The 24,000-nt window shown below is 50.2% G+C and overlaps 1 protein-coding gene across 3 annotated transcripts in view; it reads right to left on the bottom strand.

The window, feature by feature from the left end:
- The window catches only part of LOC136635054 (dual specificity protein kinase CLK2), a 53,835-nt gene extending 34,952 nt beyond the window's left edge, over positions 1-18,883 (bottom strand). For 2 of the 3 annotated variants that reach the window (XM_066610146.1, XM_066610142.1), the window contains exons 1-10: positions 18,758-18,883; positions 12,401-12,564; positions 11,992-12,220; positions 8,637-8,730; positions 8,168-8,234; positions 6,708-6,824; positions 4,820-4,986; positions 4,439-4,533; positions 3,637-3,766; positions 593-675 (exon numbers count right to left, since the gene is read on the bottom strand). In XM_066610146.1, coding sequence (XP_066466243.1) covers positions 593-675; positions 3,637-3,766; positions 4,439-4,533; positions 4,820-4,986; positions 6,708-6,824; positions 8,168-8,234; positions 8,637-8,730; positions 11,992-12,220; positions 12,401-12,564 — 1,146 coding nt within the window. In that variant the 5' untranslated portion in view covers positions 18,758-18,883. Of the gene's footprint in view, positions 1-592; positions 676-3,636; positions 3,767-4,438; positions 4,534-4,819; positions 4,987-6,707; positions 6,825-8,167; positions 8,235-8,636; positions 8,731-11,991; positions 12,221-12,400; positions 12,565-18,757 lie in introns of those variants that run through there. The other variant, XM_066610144.1, reaches the window with a different exon arrangement.
- Between the last annotated feature and the right edge of the window lie 5,117 nt (positions 18,884-24,000).

Genomic DNA, 24,000 nt, shown 5'->3' with positions numbered 1-24,000 from the left:
CTCAGTCGCCACCAATGACCTCCCCAAGAAATGTCTACCAATCTACCAACTGCCCACCCATTGCCTTAGCCTGCAAATGCTTTCATGCACCGATACTGCTCTCTGCTGGGGGCGGTGATGGTCACATGTCTCTCTGCTCTTGTTTACAACAAAGGCTCTTTTCTAAGGTTACAAACTGGCAGTCCGCTGGGCCGGTTACTTCAAATTAATGTGAGACCTTACCCCGTTCTGTCCTTGGTCTGCCACCTCTTCCCCTCTATGACAGGAAGTGAGCCAATTACAATGGGCTCTCCTTATCCGTGGAGCTTGGCGTCTGCAGATTTCAATATATGGGGATGCCCAGCCCACTGCTGGAGGGCCTCAAAAGGCCCTCCTGGACACGACTGGAAGTCACTTCCAGTTCACCTGAAAGTCACTTCCAGGTCATGCCCTTGAGGCCCTCGAGCCACTATTCACGGGGTGGACCCCCTGCGCATACCAAGGACCCACTCTGTTGCCACACAACACCCACCACCTCCTCCCTCCCAATTTCTCCAGTATCCACGGGAGATGCCGGGACACCCGACACACCTCCCTCATCAGCCCCTCTCACCTGGAACAGAGTGAAGCCCATGTAATACTCAAAGATGATGCAGCCGATGCTCCAGACGTCACAGGGCTGAGACCAGCCAAGCTCTGCAATACCAAGGGGGGGGGGGAGAAATTCAGCAGGTCAATCATTATCTCCTGTGTTACTTTTAAACCAAAACACTATTGCAGAGTTGTCTTGTCTTGGAATATGTTTCAGGACCCCTCGCGGGAACTGAATTCTGCAGGTAACTAAATCTGCAGGGGGCCCGCGCTGGCAAACTGGACGTGCCTTCCGGTTGCTTCTGGGAGGCCTCAGCTTAGGGGGCCTCCGGACGTGACCAGAAGACACCCGGAGGCCCTACAGCTGCAGGGTCAGCATCTGCAGGCGCCAACCCCATGGATAAGGAGGGCCCGCTGTATTGACAAGCACTCCAATGACAAGACCTAAGAAACCTCCCGCTAAAGCAGTGGTTCTCAAACTTTTTAGCACTGGGACCCACTTTTTAGAATGGCGGTCTGTCAGGACCTACCAAAAGTGGTGTCATTAACCAGGAAGTTAATGAGGAAAGGCTACGGCGTTTGGGCCTCTTCAGCCTAGGAAAGAGGCGCCTCAGGGGGGACATGACTGAGACATACAATCATGACCAGGAGGTCTGGTCTAGAGGGTTGAGCCTCCATTTGCCTGAAGATAACATCCGAAGGTCGCCAGTTCGAGGCCACCGGCACCGTGTGACTTTGAAGCAGCTGACAAGCTGAGCCGAGCTATTCCATCTGCTCTGAGCGTGGGAGGATGGAGGCCAGGATGTGCGACCAGATCAATGAAAGAAACACCTGAATGTTGTGGTTTCTTGAAAGATAGAAACCTTCTTTCAAATTGTAAAAATTCCTACGGGGATTTAAATTTGCCTGCCTATGTAAACCGCCTTGAATAAAGTCTAAGGAGAAATCTGAGGACCAAGAAAAGCGGTATAGAAATACCTTTATTAAAATACAAAATTATGCAGGGGGTGGACAGAGTGGATAGAGAGATGCTCTTTACACTCTCGCATAACACCAGAACCACGGGACAGTCACTAAAATTGAGTGTTGGGAGAGTTAGGACAGACAAAAGAAAATACGCCTTTACTCAGCGTGTGGTTGGTCTGTGGAACTCCTTGCCACAGGATGTGGTGATGGCGTCTGGCCTGGACGCCTTTAAAAGGGGATTGGACAAGTTTCTGGAGGAAAAATCCATTACGGGGTACAAGCCATGATGCGTACGTGCAACCTCCTGATTTTAGAGATGGGCTATGTCAGATGCAAGGAGGGCATCAGGATACAGGTCTCTTGTTATCTGGTGTGCTCCCTGGGGCATTTGGTGGGCCGCTGTGAGATATAGGAAGCTGGACTAGATGGGCCTATGGCCTGATCCAGTGGGGCTGTTCTTATGTTCTTAAACTACAATTCCCAGGAAGCCTTGCAGGTCTCTTGTTATCTGGTGTGCCCCCTGGGGCATTTGGTGGGCCGCTGTGAGATACAGGAAGCTGGACTAGATGGGCCTATGGCCTGATCCAGTGGGGCTGTTCTTATGTTCTTAAACTACAATTCCCAGGAAGCCTTGCAGGTCTCTTGTTATCTGGTGTGCCCCCTGGGGCATTTGGTGGGCCGCTGTGAGATACAGGAAGCTGGACTAGATGGGCCTATGGCCTGATCCAGTGGGGCTGCTCTTATGTTAAGTGATGTCATGGTCCGAAGTGACTCATCAGGCTTCAAACCTAAGCCACAATCAGCCATAGGTCCCATTACACAGTGCGCTTGTGCCGGTATTTTGCAAAGCTGGGAATTCAAACATTCCGGCTCGGAACTCAAAGCAGAAGTCAGACTTGGGTCCTTCTCCAACTGCACAGTCCTCCCTCCCATCTTCCCACCTACTCAGGGCAAAGCATCCTGCTTCTCTCCCACCGGGAGCCCGCCCTGCCCAGGAGTTCTGTACCCGTGTCTTCAGCTCTGTAGTTTCAACGGTGGCTGAGCTGGGTGCGACGCGACCCACCTGAAATTGGCTCGCGACCCACAGTTTGAGAAACACTGTGCAAAAGCATTCCATTTCCCTGAATACTTGAACACCACAAAAGGGGACTTATTCTGACTTCCGTTCCGAACTGAACATCCAAATTCAAAGACATTTTGAATACTTCTGCGGATATTGATATAGCGCATACTGGTAAGAGGGTATTTGCATATCCTAAAACAGGTGTCAAACTCGTTTCATACAGAGGGCTGAAATTAGCATTCAGGGCTCCAGTTGAGGGCTGGAAGTGATGTCATTAAGCAGAAAGTGACATCATTAAGCAGCTAAAGACCAGAAATCAGAGTTTCTCATACAGAAACTCATTAACTGCAAATTACAGAAAAGAAAGTATGTAAATCTTGGTCATATTTCAAGACTTGGGAAATCCCAATATTCATGTGGGAAACCCTGGCCTCTGAGCGGCCCGCTTGGAGGCAGGCTGTGCAGCATGGCCTTTCCCAGTTTGAAGAGACACTTGGCCAACAGACTGAGGCAAAGAGGCAAAGAAGGAAGGCCCACAGCCAGGGAGACAGACCAGGGCCAGACTGCACTTGCTCCTGGTGTGGAAGGGATTGTCACTCCCGAATCGGCCTTTTCAGCCACACTAGACGCTGTGCCAGAACCACCATTCAGAGCGCGATACCAGAGTCTTTCGAGACTGAAGGTTGCCAACCAACCAACCATGTGGGCTGCCATTTCAGCTGTAACACCTCAGCAGCTGAGAGCCTGAGGGCTGGATAAAAAGCTTCCGGGGGCCGCATCCAGCCCCCGGGCCTTATGTTTGACACCCCTGTCCTAAAACATTAAAAGCCAAGCAAGTGCACCAGGGCTGCAACCCTAAACATGGTAACAAGTGCCACCAAAAACACTGAGGCTTCCTTCTGAGTAAACATGCTTAAGATTGCACCGTAACTGACTGAAAATTCACATCAATAACAGCAGTTGCCTTACGAAGTGAGACACATGCGCGCACAAACTGGCTATGCTCAGAGCCCCAAACTAAAGCACAGCATAATGACCTAAAATGACCTCCGGCGCTCGATAGTGGCGCGTGGACACGATGGTGCTGTGATGCTCGTGGTCGAAGGTGGCGCTGCCGAAATCAACCACCCGGACGGCTGTGTTCTTGACGCTCCTCTCGTCTCGCTTCTTTGGGGGAGGGGGAGAAATAGAAGAGAAGAAAGAAGGCTGTTATCAGTACACAGAGTCATATCTTCCACCCAGCCACCTCTCTTTCTTTCACCTTCCTCCTCCTCTCCCCACTGTCAACACCTAACAAAGCTCAAGCAGAGCAGGCTGCAGCCACAGGGCATACAAAGAGTTCCGTGAAACTCAGCAGCTGGGGGGAAAGAGACCCTGGCTGTAGAGCTGCATTAAGAAGTTCAAATCCCACCAGGGGAGCTTTGTACAGGGGGATCAGACTGCAGTTCAACAGAAGAGCCCCTGCATTGCATGCAAAAGATCCCAGGCACAATCCTGGCAACATCTCCAAGTAAGGTTGGTCAAGACCCCTGAGCCTGAAATCCTAGGGAGATGCCACCAGATGGTGCTCGACAGTGCTGAGCTAGATAGGCCTATAGGTTTAGAAAAACTTCACAGGCTGGGAAGGGACCTCGCTCACTGCTTTGGGTGTAGGAGCTTTGAGGGTTTCATGCTGGCACCTGCAGTATGGAAAGAATTTTTTTTGGGGGGGGAAGGGATGGGAGAGACCCTGGGACCTGCTGGCAGAACAAGTATACTCTGATTTCACACATTCAAGGATGGCCACCGCAGCCCCCTTTGTCACAAGGCCACCAGGAATCCCGCCAAGCAGAGACGCACCTTTTCCAGGTTGTAAGTCATCTCGTAATCCGAGTTGACAAAGAGGATGTTTTCTGGCTTGAGGTCCGTGTGCGTCAGCTTGTTTTCATGGAGAACTGAGGACGGGGCGAGAGGGGAAAGGAAAGTACGTTTGAGAGGCGCCACGCATTTTAGGCCTCACCCGCACCAACTCAACCCGCCCTGCGGTCACACGCCTTCCCAACGCGCCACCGAAACCAAGTGCCCAAACGGCAACGCCATTGCGCTCTGCCAGCCACGGCAATGAAAAGAGAACTTCCGGGTTCAGAGGCGGTCTACCTCTGAACACCAAATGCTGGGGGGGGGGGAAGAGTGGAGAAGGGCTGCCCGCCCCATTCCACGCGCACACTTTCTGGCACTCACATTTGACAGCCTGGCAGACCTGGTAAGCCATATGCCGTATCTGATGGATGGGGTAAGGCAGGTAGTTGTTGTCCTTGAGGAAGTCAAAGGTGCTGAGTCCCAGGAGCTCGAAGGAGATGCACATGTGCCCGTGATAGTCAAACCAGTCGTACATCTGCACGCACAGACTGGAAGAGGACACAGGTTGAGAGCGGTCAAGGGCGAGAGGCTGCAAGCGTGCACCCTGACTCTCTGCCCCCTGCACCCAAGCAGGTGTGACTGAAACGACGACAGAGGCTTCCCGTTCATCCCAACCACCACCTCCCATTGCTTCCTCTGTCCACAGATTGATTGCAAGCCCTTTGGGGCAGGGAGTTGTATTTTCACTCCATGTAAAGCACCATGTACTTTGAAGATGTGGTATTAATTAATAATTGCCATCATGCACTGCTGAAACAGAGACGCCTGCGTTGGCTCGGTCGTGTCGTGAGAATGGACGATGGCCGGATCCCAAAGGATCTCCTCTATGGAGAACTCGTGCAAGGAAAGCGCCCTACAGGTAGACCACAGCTGCGATACAAGGACACCTGCAAGAGGGATCTGAAGGCCTTAGGAGTGGACCTCAACAGGTGGGAAACCCTGGCCTCTGAGCGGCCCGCTTGGAGGCAGGCTGTGCAGCATGGCCTTTCCCAGTTGGAAGAGACACTTGGCCGACAGTCTGAGGCTAAGAGGCAAAGAAGGAAGGACCACAGCCAGGGAGACAGACCAGGGACAGACTGCACTTGCTCCCAGTGTGGAAGGGATTGTCACTCCCGAATCGGCCTTTTCAGCCACACTAGACGCTGTTCCAGAACCACCTTTCAGAGCGCGATACCATAGTCTTTCGAGACTGAAGGTTGCCAACAATATAATAATATGTCATTATATTAATTAACAACCACCGTAATCTAGAACAGGGGTCCCCAAACATTTTGGCCAGAGGGCCACATCAAATATCTGGCCCAGTGTTGAGGACCGACAAAAATGTAAATGTAAAATTTAAATAAATTATGGGCTCATTCATTCAACTTCTCCAGCCCGCAGAACACCCTCCAGAGCACGACTCTGGCTGTGTCCAGTCAAGTGGGCCAGAGGCTTTCAGGGAACAAGAGGCCAGCTGAGGGCTGGGTTGAGGCTTGCCACGGGCTGAACCTGGCCCCTGGGCCGGGGTTTGGAGACCTCTGATCTAGAACAGGGCTGTCAAACATAAGGTACACAGGCCAAACATGACCCACAGAAGCAATTTATCTGGCCCACATTATAACTGGGCGCTCCCAGCGCGATAACTGGGCTCTCTCCTATCTAGAAATGATAAACAAGATTCGCACATTTTCTCTACTGCCATTTGCAGCTATTGAGTTTCTAGGTGAGAACAAAGTGCTTCTTTCTGGTCATCCTCTGCTTAATGCACACTTCCTGCTTAACGATGTCACTTCCGGCAGGCACCATAAATGCTAACTTTGGCCCTTTGCGTGAAGCGGGTTTGCCACCCCTGATCGAGAAGGCTGATGTGACTCAGGAAGAGAAGGCCAGACTGACACCGGTATCGAAAGGGGGAAGGGAGGGGGAGAATGGAATGCCATAAATGTGGTCAAATGCAAAGACAACCATGGGTAGGTATGGACAACCCTTTTCGCACCAGCCTTTCAGGCCTCTCTGCTAGGAGTCTCGGACTGAACTTCCAGGAGGTTACCCCCCAACAGAAGCCTACTTACATGGCAGCCAACATGTCTCCTGACCCCATACACATACAGTTATTTCTGTTTAATATTGCTGCTGGCTGGAAACCATAAACTGCCTTGGAGTCTCAAAAACCGAACACACAGTAAATGCTAATATCCCCCCCATGGGTCCTTAAAACCCCACTCACTTCTTATTGTCAGGATCCTTCTCGTTGATCTTCTCCAGCACGTTGATCTCCAGCCGAGCTGCCTCTTTGTACTTTTCCACGTTCTTGATTATTTTCAGAGCGACACGCGTGTTGCCCCTGGGAAGGGATGGAAGAGGAGAGGGAAGGTGGCGTGGGAGTCCACCTGTTTGCAGGTGAGGTTAAGGGGAAAGGGTGAGAGATGCCAACAGAGGAGGGTGTGCGCCCTTAGTGCTCTACAGACCCACCCTGCTAGCCCCACCAGGAACAAGTTCAGCTTGGGCACTGCTGCGGGGTGGACAGAGGTCACTGCTGGAACCGAGAGAGAATCCCACTTCTGTCTCCAGCAACATCAATTTGCTTTTTCTGCCCCCCCCCCACACAGCAGGAGAGAAAAATCAGCCCACTGTTGATCTGCCCTCTTTTCCCAGAGCATCTTCTACCCTGGGACACGAATGCCTGCTCTGCAATGCAGAAGGCCCCACAGTGAACTTAATGGCAATGGAACCCCTGCTGTCTGGGGCAAAGAGGAACCTTTTAAAAGTGGGGTCCTCTTATATTTAGCAGGGGGACTGAGATTGTCCCTTTTCACCCCATATCTCTTCTCCAACCCTTCTGAGAGTCCTTTATTGAGGGACAGGGAACCATTTATTTAGTTTTTTGTAAACTACTTTCTAATGAAAAGCAGTGTATAAACGCTCTTAATAAAAATACAGGTGAGACTTCAGTATCCACTGATCTGACTCACCAATGATACTGAGGTCCACCTTGTAACAAGGAAAAACACACTAAAATCCAATTTCCCACCTTCGTGCTGTTAAATAACTATAATTTCATTCCACTAGATTCCATTATTCACCCCATCTAGTGGCTGAATGTGGTACAGCAACCATAGCAATGCACTCTGGGGTGACAACGGAGGAGCAAGAAACCTGCTTTAAAGTGGGTCTTTAAAGCTATTTTTCCACTGGCTTGGTAATCCACTGATTTTTTTTTTAATCCATTGGGGGGTTCCGGAACCGAATCCCAGTGGATAAAGAGGCATGACCTATAATAATACAGGTATGCATCTCTTAACGACAAGGACACATTCTCTAAAGTACATTCAGCAGTTGTGTTGCTGCGTTACCTTCAGTGGCCACTGCAGTCACACACTCCAGAATGCCGCGAAGCCCCTAACCCTGCTGTGACCCACCCAAAATCAGTGCCACAGCCTGCTGCGACCCACCAAAAATGGGGTCACAATACCACAGTCTGGGAACTGCACCATCATTCCTGTAATAAATAATAATAATAATAATAATAATAATAATAATAATAATAATAATAATTTGTCTTCCAAGGAAGACAAGCACAGGATTGCGCTGCTGGGTGTGCGAGCTGCAACAAAGTTAACATGGCTACTGCTTTCAAAGCTCCCAACCCTACTCAACCCACGTTCCCCAGCGCGTTGGGGCATTTACCTGGTGCGATCCACGCACTGTACCACCCGGCCAAAAGTGCCCTCTCCGAGGGTGCTGATTATCTCATCTACGAAGGGAGAGAAACAGAGAAGGGAGGGGGGGAGAACACAGGGGGGCGTCAGAGGGAGAGTGGCATCCCAGGTGCAGTGCAAAAACAACACAGACCACCACAAAGGCTGCCTAGGCCAACTCCAAGAGCCAGCAAGGAGGAGGATGGAGCAAGCCAATTTAAACCCCTAGCACTTTTAGGTCACAAAATGAGAAGATATACCGAGGAGTAGGAAGAGGAAGGGGGTTGGGGAGGAGAATCTTTAAGAAAAGAAAGAGGAAGGGCTGTCTTTTTATGCTTTTAAGAACAAATACTGCAAAGAAAAATGAAAAGGAACAGGGATAAAAAGCTTAAAGAACAATTGCGTGACTGTGACGGGAGCTTAACTAGAGACGAGATAATGTTACGATTTGGCTGTACATCTTTCCTGAAGCCAGTCGCCGACGTGGTAGACGAGGTGGCCTTCGTCGTCGTCTTCCACGCTCTTGGCCCTCCGGCTGCTCGGCTGACTCCGCTGCGGGCCCCCAAAACGCAGAACGCGGAGTGGCGGGGAGGAGGGGTTTTCATTCATTCATTCACCCGGGCCAATCAGGGCGGTTCAAACCAGCGAAGGGGAAGCCGGCCAGCCAAGCGTTCACCCACGGAAATGGCAGGCCCCGTGGCAGATTTGAGGAGGAGGAGGAGGAGGGACGATTCCCGGGCCAATTCAAGCGGCACAGAGAGGCGCACGTATATATAAAACGATAAGGGATATTGCAAGGGAAAAAAAAATGTCAAGATAATAACACACTAGCTCAGGAAAATTTAAAAATAAAATATATGTAATATATAAAAGGAAAAAAAAGAGTAACAAATTTGCGGCAAACAGAGGTGGGTGTGTGGGGTTCAGGGAGGACCAGAGCAGAGGCTGCAGCCTTCAGCCTCAGGAACCTGGCAGCTCCTGGAGTGAGGTGAGAGGAGGTGGGAGGGAAACGGAGAGAGGAAGGGGAGGAGTTGTGGTAAGCCCAGGTAAGGGCAGGTCCAGAGACAGGCCCTTTTTGTACCATCCCTGCGAGGGAAGGGGAGGGGCCAAAGGGGAGGGGTCTGCCCTACATAAACCTGGAGGCCAGGGATGACAAGGCAGTTGGAAGTTAGAAGAGCAGGCAGGAGGATCTTGCCTCGGAAAGGTCCCCCTCGGAAAGGCCGGGCGGGCCCTCCCCTCCCCCACAGGGAGGCCTCACACCACCCAAGCCAGCATGAACAAACAGGGCGAAGAGGAAAGTTGAGGACTCGCACACTAGGATCCGAGTGCCAGAATTGCACAAGCTTGGCAGCCACCAGGAGAGGAGAAGGAGGCCTGTAGCCAGTCCATCAGATTAGCAGTGAAAACAGTCCAGAGAACAAAACCTGCACCAGTTTCTCAGACCTGCCTGCCATGTGCAAAGCCCGGAGACCCCAACGGAGAGTCTGGCTCTCAACAATTTGGGGACTCTCAGTAGCAGGACTCTCCTTTTGCATTCAGAAGGCCCTGGGTTCCATCCTTGGTACAGTCTCCAGGTATGGCTGGGAAAGGCACCTGTCTGAAGCCCTGGAGAGATGCTGCCAAACCGTGCTGGCAATACTGACACAGATAGACCAAGGGTCTGACAGCAGCTTCCTGGGTAATGTGTAAGTCAATACAGATTCCTTCTCTCTCCCCCACCAAGACAAGAGAGGAGGCTGAAGATAGACACATAAGTAAGAGAGAGATTCCCACACAGAAACCTATCCGGAAAAGTCAGGCTGGCCTTTCCCAAGGAGTGTGCCAAGACCGTCAATTATTAAGGGTTCCTGGGAGCCCAAAGCCTCTATCTGCCCACAGAGGGGGATGCCGCCTGTGGGTGAATGATCCACTCGCTGCTGGGTGTACCTAGCTACACAGGACTCTTCCAAGGGTGGGTCATTTTGCCCCACATCCTGATACGCAAGCATGTCTCACCCTTGCTCGAGGACGCCTGTTGCTTCTTTTTAAGAGATGCCAGTCAGGTCTCGCCTCCAACCAATCAGGTTTGGTTGAGAGGCGGGTCATTCCGCCACCTGTCTTTAATAGGTGTGACTGGATCAGGCCTTTTCCAAGGCAGGGAGACTGCAGAAGTGCCCATCCTCAAAGCAGCCTGCCGGTTTGTCTCTCGATGCTGTTTTGGCCTCATCTCCTTCCACTCAGAAAGTAGGTCCATTATTCTCCCCCCCCACCACCACACACACACAACCAAGCACAGGTAATTCTAACTCAGGTGACATCTAAAGTCCAGGGCAGATGACTAGATCATGAACACGGCTACAAACACTCCTCTAGCACCCTGCCCTGTGAGTTCCAGCACAGACACAGTGGTTTATTTTAAACCGCAGTTCATCCAACCCAGAGCGGCCAGCGTCGACAAACCACAATTAAACCAGATTGTGAAATGGAGATTTCACTCTGATTTCACACCCCCATTTAATCTTGACTGGGGACAGCGGCTGTGGGTTCGGACAAGCTACAGAGCTCTGGTTTAACAAACCAGGATTCCTTAGGCATGTGGGCGGGGGGGGGGGCACATGGACGGGAGAAGCTACATCTGTTTGAATCAGTTCCAGACACAGATATGTCAATTTTGTCAATTTTCTGTCAAACTGAACTGGGCGCTTCGCCAGCTAAAGAGGAAGTTAGAAGTGATTTAAAACAAATAAGAAAAACTTTCAGAGCACAGGATCGAATTGCGTTCTTCGTTTTAAATCCAAGGAAGGTGCGCCACGTATCCGCCATTTGAGATTTGAGAAGCACGAGATTAAAATGCTCTGGTGGACGAAAACACGTGGGAAAGGGGCTACTGCAGGGAGGAGGGAGGCAGGCCATGCTGACTGCATTGCTGTAAAAAAACTTGTTCCTAGCATGGGGGCACCGCAGAAGCCATAAGAGATTTGTTTGACCGACACGGGTTTTGTCCAGTGTGGACACCACCTCCCTCCTGCTGAGATCCTGGGACGGATCTCTGTCCCAGGCAGACAACGCAGCACTCCCAGACCTATTCTAAATCTATTTCAGATTTATGTTGCAGATCCAGCATGGTGTCAAGATGCACTTTCACTCTGATTGGGTATAGAGGTGAAGGCAGTCACCGATGAACGAGCAGGCCACAGTTCCCAAACTTTCCAGTCCCCAGGGCCCCTTTACAAGCCAAAACGGAGTCTCAGGAAGCCCTAGACTGCCACCGGCGCGTACGCGGAATGGCACAGCATGGAGCAGATGGTGGCCGCTTCTGGTGTGCTCACGGAGTCCCTGAAGGGGTCTCAGGGAGCTCCCAAGGGCACAGTTTGAGAAACACAAGAGCTAAAAGGAGGCAGCCGGCAAAAGCTCAGTTAGGGGGCCCTGACGTTGTCTTCCACATCCACAGAGGCTTTCCACCGAAAGAGAACCCCCTCTGCCTTTTGGGAAACCGCAGATTGTCCCGAGGCCAAAGGCTGAGAGACCCCCAGACCTAACATCAACACGGATAACACCGGAGCCCCCAGCAACCCAGAGTGACTCAAACTGGTTGTCACTGACAGACAGGGACGGAGCAATCTGGGACCACCAACCAAGGGGTTTTTCTTACCTCTGACTACTAAAAAAGGAACCCCTAAAACAGAAACAGGCTTCAAGACTGCGCTGGGCACCCCGAAGCGTCATCACGCACACAGCCCCGTTTCCCCTGGAAGCCATCAGGAGGCTGTAGCTGGTTTGCCGCTTGCTACCAGAAAGAGGGGGGGGGCATTCCAGGCACTGGGGCTTACTCACCGAGGAGGAGCGGCTGAAGGTACGGCTGCGGCGGCGTCTCCGCCTTCGCTTCCGCCGACTGCCTTTGCAGCTGCGGTAACTGTCGCCCCGGGAGTGCTGGTACTCGTAAGAGTTGTGGTACTCTGCCTCGTAGTAAACGTTGCCCCGGTCGCGGCTATAGCCATCTCGCCGGTAGCCGTCGCAGTAGCGCCGGCCGTAGGCCCGCCGGTCTGAAGAGTGGTCGTCGTAGCTGGAAGGACGGAGGGGTTGGCAGAAAAGCACGGTCAGCAGAGGGGAGGGGCCACGCCCCAGCCTCGCACGCAGAAGGCACCCGCCTCCTACAGACGTTAAGAGGGGCGCGTCCCGCTTTGGCTCTCTCGGGCAGCGCCAACAAACATCCGGCGCCGCCCCCCCCACGGCGCTTTCTCACCTTCCCGACCGGACGCGGTAGCTGTCCTCCCTGCGACGGCGTCGCTCGCTGCTACTGGACCGCGAGGGGCTTCGCCTCCGCTTACGCTTCTGGTTTCTGTAATGCTCGTGGTAGCTGCACCGGCTGCTGCGTTCTGAAGAGCGGAACCTTCTGGAATGGGGCATCTGGACAGAAAGAGGGAGAAGGGTTAGCAAGCCCTCCAAACAGTCCAGTCTACGGCACAGCAAGTCCTCGCTTAAAGCTGCCGATAGGCTCTTGGCAACGGCAGCTTAAATCATCATCATCATCATACAGGTATTTCTGTACCGCCTTTCTTGGTCCTCAGATTTCTCCTCGGACTTTATTCAAGGCAGTTTACATAGGCAGGCAATTTTTAAATCCCTGTAGGGATTTTTACAATTGAAAGGAGGTTCTATCTTTCAAGAAACCACAACATTCAGATGTTTCTTTCATTGATCTGGCCGCACATCCTGGCCTCCATCCTCCCACGCTCAGAGCAGATGGAAATAGCTCGGCTTCAGCTTGTCAGCCGCTTCAAGGTCGCACGGTGCCGGTGGCCTCGAACCGGCGACCTTCGGATGTTATCTTCAGGCAAATGGAGACTCAACCCTCTAGACCAGACCTCCTGCCTTGGAGCAAAATGACTTTGAAATAACAGCTACTTGATAGACATAAACCAAAGTTCTGGTCAGAAATACATCACCAAACTTCTAAATCAGGGGTGTCCAAAGTTTTTGGCAGGAGGGCCACGTCGTCTCTCTGACACTGTGTCAGGGGCCGGGGGAGGGGGAAGAATTAATTTACATTTAAAATTTGAATAAATTTACGTAAGTTTACATAAATGAATACATTAAAGATGAACTTATATGAATGAATGGAGGTCTTGCAATAGCTCAAGGCCTATAAAAGGCCTTGCACAAAGCAAGGCTGGCCTTTCCTTTGCTGCTGCTACTGCATCACAGACGTGAAACAGTCTGAAGGGATGAAACCCTCATCCTACAGCTCACACAAGAGATCAAACAGTCACCCTCACGCTGGAAGCAGTTGTGTCGGGCCAGTGTGGGCTCCAACAAATCTCCAGAGGGCCAGAGGCTCATTGGAGACTTGGGGCTCCCTGAGGGCCACACTGAGGGACCTTGAGGGCCGCAAGTGGCCCCAGGGCCGGGGTTTGGGCACCCCTGTTCTAAATAAAGACCCAAAACACTTCTAATATCAAATGCTGAAACAAATATGAGCTTTCCGGTCTGGCGAAAACCCAGACAGACCAGCGGCGTCGCTGAGGGGCGGCCTGGGCCACACCAGGTGATGAGAACCAGGTGAGGTGACACCACTACCGGCCAACATATTTAAAATCTTGGTATTTTCAAATACCGTCATGTTACATATCAAACAATGCGTAATTTCAAGTAGAATGCCATGAAACAAACCAGGTTGCACTATCTCTAGTCTATCAAAGGTTGTAGCCAAAAAACCAGTGCTGGTAGGGGGATGGGGCACCACCGCACACACTGCCCAGGGTGTTGGCCCCACCACTGCATGGGAGGAGGTCTGTCATGGGGTGACACGCTGGCCTCCCGCGCAGGGTGACACAAACCTAGTGACGCCGCTGACGCAGACATGGGAGGAGCATGCAAACTCCACCTAAGACAATGGCCCCAGGCAGGAACTGAATTTTTTTTTGCCTCATCCATTGCATAACAAAACAACTTTTGTACAGGGCTTTCTAAACAGAGCAGCAACTGGCCTTTTAAAACTGGGAGGAAGGAGCATACTCTGAGCGTTGGGAGAGTTAGAACAGACAAAAGAAAATATTTCTTTACTCAGCGTGTGGTCGGACTGTGGAACTCCTTGCCACCGGATGTGGTGATGGCGTCTGGCCTGGACGCCTTTTAAAAGGAGATTGGACAAGTTTCTGAAGGAAAAATCCATTACGGGTTACAAGCCATGATGTGTATGAGCTACCTCCTGATTTTAGAAATGGGCTATGTCAGAAGGCCAGATGCAAGGGAGGCACCAGAATGAGGTCTGTTGTTATCTGGTGTGCTCCCTGGGGCATTTGGTGGGCCGCTGTGAGATACAGGAAGCTGGACTAGATGGGCCTATGGCCTGATCCAGTGGGGCTGTTCTTATGTTCTTAAACTACAATTCCCAGGAGGCCTTGCAGGACTCTTGTTATCTGGTGTGCTCCCTGGGGCATTTGGTGGGCCGCTGTGAGATACAGGAAGCTGGACTAGATGGGCCTATGGCCTGATCCAGTGGGGCTGTTCTTATGTTCTTAAACTACAATTCCCAGGAAGCCTTGCAGGTCTCTTGTTATCTGGTGTGCTCCCTGGGGCATTTGGTGGGCCGCTGTGAGATACAGGAAGCTGGACTAGATGGGCCTATGGCCTGATCCAGCGGGGCTGTTCTTATGTTCTTATGCACAGCAGAAGCCGGGAGAAGGAAGGAGGGATCGAGAGTCTAACTAGCCGAAGGTGTCTCAAAGCAGAACAAGCAATGCCTTGATGCAGCCTGATGCAGCTACTCACAAGTCAAATCAACCCCCTGGCAGCACCAATTAAACATAATCAAGTTTTGTTTTTTTAAAAAACTGTAATCGTGACAAGCGCTATTTAACAGATCTGAAAGTACTTCCAATCAGGAGCCCTCTGTTCTTTTGGAAGGTTTCAACATACAACGTGTGCTGTTTTACACAGTTGCTACAAGGACAATCCACTTAAGGTGAGATTCTGTATTTGGTGGGGGGGGGGGAAGTAATGGAGGATACGTGTTAAAAACGTAGCCTCTTGAGCTGCCCTCTATGGAGAGAAGATGAGAGAGATCTGGGAGAGACAATTGGAAGCTGCTGGGTTTGGGGAGGGGGAGTGTTTTTGATCTAATCAACTAACGCAGTGGCTCACAAACTGTTTACCACCAGGACCCACTCTTTAGGATGGCAATCTGTCAGAACCCACTGGAAAGTGATACCATTCACCTGGAAGTGATGTCATGGCCAGAAGTGACATCATCCATTTCGGCAACACCTAATCAGCCAAAGGTCCCATGACTCTGCACACTCAGGCTGTTTTTTTGTTTGTTTGTTTGTTTTTTGCAGGACTTGGAAAGCAAACATTCCAGCTCAGAAGTCAAAGCAGGACACAGACTGGGTCCTTCTCTGACCGCACAGCCCCCCTTTCCAGCCTCCCATCTCCCCATCTATTCAGGGCAAAGCACCAGGACTCTCTCCCACCAGGACTCTCTCCCACCAGGACTCTCTCCCCACCACCGCCTTGCCCAGCAGCTCTGTATCCTGTATTTTCAATGGGGGCTGAAATACAAGAGCCACCTGAAGATCGTTCGTGACCCGTCTAGTGGGTTCTGACCCACATCTGAGAAACACTGAACTTCTCCTAGCTGTTAGGAATCAACCACTTAAAATCGTCACTTGATTTCCCTGTGAGAGTCAAAGGACTCCCCCCCCCAAACTCCCATCTGCACATGGTCTGTTTTAGGAGGACAGGTAACTGACTAGCAGAGAACACATTGACCAGTAACTTCTCCAGGGTTTCAGACAAGCTGGCTTCCCTGATCCTATCTGGAGACACGGCCAGGGATTTGCACCCAGGATCTTCTCCATGATAAACAGGTGCTCTTCCTTCCATGCTAGACTTTGCAAGGCCTGGATACTTTCACCTTCACCAGGGGCTCAACCAGTGACCTATAGGCATTCCTATAGGTAAAGTTGCAATACTGAGTCAGACCCCTGGTCTACACAGCTTAGCATTGTCAAGCACTGGCTGGCAGCAGCTCTCCCAGGTTTCAGACGTAGGCTCTTTCCCAGCTGTACCTAAGATGCTCTAAGTCAGCCATTTTCAACCACTGTGCCGTGCCACACTGGTGTGCCGCGAGTGGTCCACAGGTGTGCCACAGGAATTTGGGGGGAAGGTCATTTATTAATAGGGCAAATGGAAGACGTGAGCCCCCACTAGCAGCATGGTGTGCCTTGTCAATGGTCAAAAACCTAGTGGTGTGCCTTGACCATTTTAGTGCCTTGTCAGTGTGCCATGAGATGAAAAAGGTTGAAAATCTCTGCTCTAAGTACTGACCACCACCACCCCTGACATTCTGAATGCAAAGCAATGCTTTGCCACCAGAGCTATGGGTCTAACCCCAAAGACTACATTATTTTTGTCATTAATATGCATCTTTTGCTTAATATCATTCACAGCCCTGTCTTTCTCTCTTAAGACACCTCACCACTTAGAAATCGTAAAGGCACAGCAGATAAAAACAAACATGCGACAGGTCAGAACCAAGACAAAACAAAACACACACACCCCAAATTTTTCAGGCCACAGGGTGCGAAGGAAGCGTTTGATACCCAGGGGTATTGTTGCTCTCACAAAACAGGACAATCTAAGGTTAATGGAGGAGGGCAAAAGCCACCTTGGGTCCTCTTAGGGGAGAGAGGGAGGAAGGAAGGAAGGAAGGAAGGAAGGAAGGAAGGAAGGAAGGAAGGAAGGAAGGAAGGAAGGTAGACAGACAGACAGACAGACAGACAGACAGACAGACATGGAAGGGAGGGAGGGATCCAATTGGCAATTATTAGGTCCTATAATGGTGCTTAAAGTCGTATAACCTTAGAGCTGCACTGGCAGCAATCAGTAATAGTGACAAGGGGCGGACCCATGAAATATAACCCATATAAAAACCTACAATATCCAATACTAAAATGACCTGAACTCAAAAGGTTGATCTACATTACAATGGCTCTAAGAAGCAGTTTGTAAACTGAGAAGGAGGGAGCCACTACTAAGAAGGCCCTATTCCTTCTAAGAAGGAATAGCCACTACTAAGAAGGCCACCTCTCCCACCCCCCTCTCATAGGTGATCTTTATCCATTATGCACCTCCATTTAAATCATTAACTGCACTGACAAATTGCAGCAAGCCAACCTCCATCCCCAAGACCTGCCCTCCTCACTCACTCCGAGGACAAAAGGAGGGAAGGAGCTATGTGCTTTGCCCTGAGACCCTGGACAAAAGGCAATAAAAAAATGTGAAAAATAAATAAAATAGCACCAGCAAAAAAAGACAGAGACAGCCAGACTGGCCCCCTGGAGAGCTGCTCATGCCCACTGCAAACGTACTAATGGCACTGTATATGCTAATATTTATTATCTATTACTAATAATGGCAATACAACCCGGGAGAGGAAGTACTGCCTTCATCCACATTTGGAGGGGCTCCTATGCTCCTGGCCAAAACTCTGAATATGCCAATATTACTGCAACTCCTAATACAGGTGTGCTGCACTTAACATCCTTGTTGTTATGCAATTGGGTCATTAAGCGGACATTCAGCCCAATCTAGTGCCTTTGTTGTGTAAACAGACACTCCCCCGCCAGGCTACTGTAGACTAATTGCCTCTCCTCTGCATTAAGAGGTTCTTTGTGGTGTAAACAGACACTCTGCTGCAGTCCTGACAGCCTCATTAAGACCCTCTTTGCTGTGCTTTGACCACCATGGTATATACGCAGTCCCTCAAGGTTGTTAAGTGAACAGGCCTGTAATGCAATACATCATATTAGGGTCACATTCCTCCCTCCCTCCCACAGGCTCCCTATGCACCTCCACACTGCTTATTCCAATCCATTGCAATGCAAGCACAAGGGGGAGACTCCCCTTCTCTCCAGGCCTGAAGGGGCTCCTATGCCCCTCCCCACTGCACACACATTGATATTATGCTCACTATTGCAATGACAAGAGGAGGGGGAGCCTCACCTCCCCCCCCCCAAGGCCTGAAGGGGCTCCTAAGCCCCTCCCCACTGCACACACATTGATATTATGCTTATTCCTAACCACTACAATGCAAGGACGAGGTGAGGCCTCCCCCCCCCAGGCCTGGAGGGGCTCCTTTGTCCCTCCCCACTGCCAACATATTGCTATTAAGATTATTCCTAATAATTGCAATGCAAAGAGGAGCGGGAGCCTCTTCTCCCCGCCCCCAGACCTGGAGGGACCCCTTTGCCCCTCCCCACTACACACACATTGATATTAGGCTTAATCCTAACCATTGCCATGCAAGGATGGGGGGACCTTCCCTTGCCCCTCCCCACTGCAAACATATTGCTATTATGATTATTCCTAATAATTGTAATGCAAGAAGGAGGGGGAGCCTCTCCTTTCCCCCCCAGGCTTGGAGACCTGCCCCCCACCCATGCAGACCCAGGCCCCCCACTGCCCCTCCTGTAGGCCTGCCCCCACCCCAACAGGCCCCCCCACTGCCCCATCCCCACCAGGCCCCCCCACTGCCCCCCACCCCAACAGCCCCCCAACTGCCCCTCCCCCCAGACAGGCTCCCAGGGCGCTCCCCCACCCTCTTGGCGGCCAGCCCGGTGCGCTTGTCCCACAGGAAGTCCGTCTTGGCGGCGGGGGTGGCGGCAGCGCCCCCTCCTCGAAGCCAGCTGCTCTGGGGACGGGCCAGTCCCACTGCGCGTGCGCGCCTCTCTCGCCCTCAACAGGGTTGCCTGGCTCTCTGACGGCCCGAGCGTTTCGCGTGAGAGTGCGCGATGACGTCACACGGACAGGCAACTGCGGCGTCGGGAGAGGGCGGCGCCGCCACTGCGCGGGGCATAGAGTAAGCGAAGGCTAGAGTGGCCGCGCGCAGGAAGCACTTTCGGGAACCGATGCCCCACATGGCCCTTCCTTCACTCTGGAGGACCCCAACTCTATGGTGGGCTGCAGGACCAGCTGGCCACAAAATTAATTAACTAATTAAACTTAAGTAAATGTAACAATTTTTAAAATTTATTTATTTAAGTAAAGCTTAATTTTTAACATTTTAATTAATTTTAAATTCATAATTTATTAATTTATAGTATATAATTAATTATTTATAGTATAGTAAAATTAATTTAATTTATAGTATATAATTAATTATATCCCCTGGGGGCTGGGGATAAGAATAGGCCCTCAGTTTGGCTGTACTTGTCGTAAGAGGCGACTAAACAGCCACCAGGTAGATGGAACTCGTTAGCCTGGGAAGGCAGCTCATCTGAGAGAAGGAAAACTCTGATCCCAAACCTCCACTGCCTTGTGGCTACATCCAGTTATGGAAAAGGCTTCAGGAGTCAACCTCGAGGCAAAATCCGGAGCCGGAGTCCCTGAGGCAGTTCGTGGCTGAACACAGTCACGTTCTGGCAACTCCTGCGACGCCGCTGGAACCAGCCGTATTGGCTTCTGCCTTTCCATTGGACCATTTCAGCGACGTGGAGGGGGGAGATTTGCTGCATGGGAAACAGCCTATCCTCCATACCTACTTTACCCAGGCTTCGCGCACTGGAGAGGACACTCTGTTCCAGAATCACCATTCAGAGTCTTCCGAGACTGAAGGATGCCAACAAGAATTATATAATTTAATTTATTTTAATTAATTTCTAACATTTTTAATTCACTGAGTTTTTTAGTTAATTAATATTTCGATTTAATTAAGTAAAACTTAATTTTACTTAATTTTTAACGTTTTAAATTAATACTATAGTTGCCTGGCCTCCAGGACCAGCCTTAGGAGCTGTGAGGTTCAGTTGGAAACATTTTTTGCAGGGCTCCAAGTTTGCAGCTGACCACCAGGCTAGAATAGATTACCATAGCACTGGGGCCCTTCGGCACAGGGCCCAATTGGGTGTAAGCCGTTCCTGCTGGCCTCTCCCAAACCCTAAATCTGAAAAGTACAGTGAATTGTTTTTAAGCTGTGGCTCCACAACAGGAAGCCACCACCCCTCTATGGAATCCCAGGTGGCCACACTGACATCACCACCAAGAATGCATGAGTGTCCCCCCCTCCCTGCCCTTATTGGGATCAACCTCAAAGTAGCTAAATATCAAGGCAGGAAGCTTTGGAGGCCTACAGAGTTCTCCTTCAGCTTGGACGGTCACAGAAAGGATAGGGGGAAAGTGGGGGGCATGTTGGAGGAGCCACATCAACCTGTAAAGCCTAAAGGTGACATTCAGGAGGTTTCCTGAAGACATGGAGCAATGTCCAAAAGACATTGTTGCAAGGTCAAAAACAAAGTTCAAAAGCAAACTCAGTAAGCAAGAGTGGTGATTGTCTGCAAGCTTTATTTCGTTGCCAGCAATGGGCTTCTCAGGGACTCCTGTCCAAAGTGAAGACAGCAATGAGAGCCAAAGAGACGCCTGAGGGGGGACATGATTGAGACATACAAAATTATGCAGGGGATGGACAGAGTGGATAGGGAGATGCTCTTTACACTCTCACATAATACCAGAACCAGGGGACATCCACTAAAATTGAATGTTGGGCGGGTTAAGACAGACAAAAGAAAATATTTCTTTACTCAGCGTGTGGTCGGTCTGTGGAACTCCTTGCCACAGGATGTGGTGCTGGCGTCTAGCCTAGAGGCCTTTAAAAGGGGATTGGACAAGTTTCTGGAGGAAAAATCCATTATGGGGTACAAGCCATGATGTGTATGCGCAACCTCCTGATTTTAGAAATGGGCTATGTCAGAATGCCAGATGCAAGGGAGGGCACCAGGATGAGGTCTCTTGTTATCTGGTGTGCTCCCTGGGGCATTTGGTGGGCCGCTGTGAGATACAGGAAGCTGGACTAGATGGGTCTATGGCCTGATCCAGTGGGGCTGTTCTTATGTTCTTATGTTCACGTGGGAGCTCTCAGAGCCCTCAGACAAAGCTATTTTCCAGTGCGAGCCTCTCACTTATATTTGATTCTGGCTCCTTTGTTTGAGGAGTCTTACACTTCTCATTGGCTGGTGTGTGACATCAGAAATGGGGGCTTTCTCAGGGTTGGCCACAGATAACTTTATAAGCATTTGACTGGTTGGTTTCAAGTTACAAGTTCTAAAAAGGCAAATACATACATTGAGACATATAGGACTTAAAGATTTCAAAAACTGCTAGATGGCACTGTTTACTCATTTACTAGCCTTTGGTATGTCATATGCTTATTTCTGACCCTGACAGAGCCACCAGTGTTATCTTTCTAAATTCCTTTCTGTCTGGTCTCATCAATCACTGTGGGCTTTCTGCCAACCTCTGTTTAAACTAAGCCCTCTGGTCTTCTCTCTATTCCATGTGTGATTCTCTATATGTAACCTGTTACTGTATAGTGGTATAAACATATATTTAATACAAGACAAACTAACTTATTGTAAAAAGGATTTTAAGAACTCTTTCTTATTCATTTTAACTAAATCCAGCTCCTTCTGTCAGCTTAGAGGCTCTTATGATGTCTTGGCTTAATTAGGGGACTTTCTCTGGAATGTTATTGTTTATCTGTTCTTGTCTAGCTGTCTCTGCAGGTGTCTGTGTCTCTGTTATTTCCATCTGCCAAACAAGATAAACTGTCCGCTTAGATCTCCTCATGCTTCTAACCTGTGTATAACCTTTAGTTTTTGCTTCTTGGTGCCAAGAGATATAATTTATTATTGCAAGTGCATCCTGGCTACTCCCTATTTGTTATCTAAATCTGTCTCTGTTTGAGTTGTAAATCTATCTCTGAGTTGTAGTCTAATCTCTCTTTGAGTTGTACCTCCCTAGTTCTAATTAAAAGTAACTACAGAGGAGATACAGAGTTAGGAATGCCTTTGCCTAAGATAAGAGTCTTATCTGTAAGGAGTATCGTTATACCACATTCCAGATACTTCCGCTTGGTCTCTATTACTGCTATACACTTCCGCTGGGCCTCTATTACTGTTGATTTGAGCAACCTCCATGCTCTCTGTAGAGACTGGACTCTTTTTACCTTCCCTTTCAACCTCCTTCTAACCAGCCTCCTCATTTGAGGGAAGTCTGCTTGTCGGAAGTCAAGGGTTTTTGTGAGATATTTGCCTGGTATTCTTCCCCCGACATGCATGTCAAAACGGATCGCAGCATGATCACTGTTCCCCAATGGCTCCGTAACATTGACATCTCTAACCAGGCCCTGTGTACCGCACAATATTAAATCCAGAGTCACCTGTCCTCTGGTGGGCTCCATGACTAGCTGCTCTAAGGCACTGTCATTTAGCATGTCAAGGAATCCGGTCTCCTTTTCGTGACCAGAACACAAATTGACCCAGTCAATATGAGGATAATTGAAGTCCCCCATGATTACAACCCTGTCCCTCCTTGTCAGCTCCCTGATCTGTTTCCTCATTTCAAGGTCCCCTTCCGGTTTCTGGTCTGGAAGACGATAGTACGCCCCCAGTATTACATCACTCCTCAGGCCTGGTAATTTAATCCATAGAGATTCTATGGAGTCGGACCCACCTTCAATCTCTACTTTGCTGGATTCTATCCCTTCCTTAACATAAATGGCCACCCCACCTCCAACACGCCCCTCCCTGTCCCTCCTGTAGAGTTTTATAGCCCGGGATTGCGGTATCCCACTGATTCTCCGCATTCCACCAGGTTTCCGTTATGTCCACTATGTCAATGTTTTCCCTTGTCACCAGACATTCCAGTTCTCCCATCTTTGCTCGGAGACTTTGGGCATTTGCCTAAAAGCATTTGTACATGGAATGCCCCAAGATGGGCTGCGTATTAGCTCCTTTATCCCTGAATCCTCTCATTGTGCCAAACCGTCTATCACATCCCATCATGCTACCATTCCCAATTTCTTCTCCTACTCTCTCCCTTTACCTTGTTGTTCTCTATCCTCCCCGTCCTTGTCCCTTAGGGATGAGGAGTTCCGAACGGGATGCCTCTCGGCTCCTGTCGGCCTTCCCCCAGGGATCAGTTTAAAAGCTGCTCTGCCACCTTTTTAATGTTATGCGCCAGCAGTCTGGTTCCATTCTGGTTCAAGTGAAGCCCGTCCCTCTTGTACAGGCCCCGCTTGTCCCAAAACGTTCCCCAGTGCCTAACAAATCTAAACCCCTCCTCCCTACACCACCGTCTCATCCACACATTGAGACCCCTGATCTCCGCCTACCTAGCTGGCCCTGCACGTGGAACAGGTAGTACTTCAGAGAACGCTACCTTTGAGGTCCTGGCTTTCAGCTTCCTACCTAATAGCCTAAATTTGGCCTCCAAGACCTCCCGGCTACACTTGCCCACATCATTGGTGCCGACATGCACCACAACTGCTACCTCCTCCCCAGCACTATCTACCAGCCTGTCTAGACGAGAAGTGATGTCCGCAATCTGTTATGTTATTCTAATGACACAGGCCAGCACACATTTTGCTGTCTTAAAGAAGCCAGGCCTATACCTGGGTATATTTGAGGTGCTGCTTCCAAAAATGGCATCCGTTTTGCCCTATCACCTTGAGCTTTGGAGATATGGCATAGGCTTTTTGGTGAATGGTTTAGGCTGCAATCCTGACCACACTTTCCTGAGAGTAAGCCCCATAGAACAAAATAGGACTTACTTCTGACTAGACCTGGTTAGGATTGTGCCCTCAAGCAGCTGCTTTCTCATGAGGAAGCTGCTTGAATCATATTCTGGTGCTGTGCGAGAGCCCTAAATAGGTGAGTCTGGCCCTGGCACCAGTAAGAGTGACAGCAGCAATCAAGGCACAGCAGACCACATGCTGCCTTATTTCAGGTGCTCTCTTTCCACATTGGGAGCAGGGGAGGGAATGGGTGGATGGATAGATAGGGATGA

The sequence above is a fragment of the Tiliqua scincoides genome, chromosome 15, assembly GCF_035046505.1.
Source record: "Tiliqua scincoides isolate rTilSci1 chromosome 15, rTilSci1.hap2, whole genome shotgun sequence".
NCBI classification, from domain to species: Eukaryota; Metazoa; Chordata; class Lepidosauria; order Squamata; family Scincidae; genus Tiliqua; species Tiliqua scincoides.
This window is presented reverse-complemented; position numbering and strand designations above follow the sequence as displayed.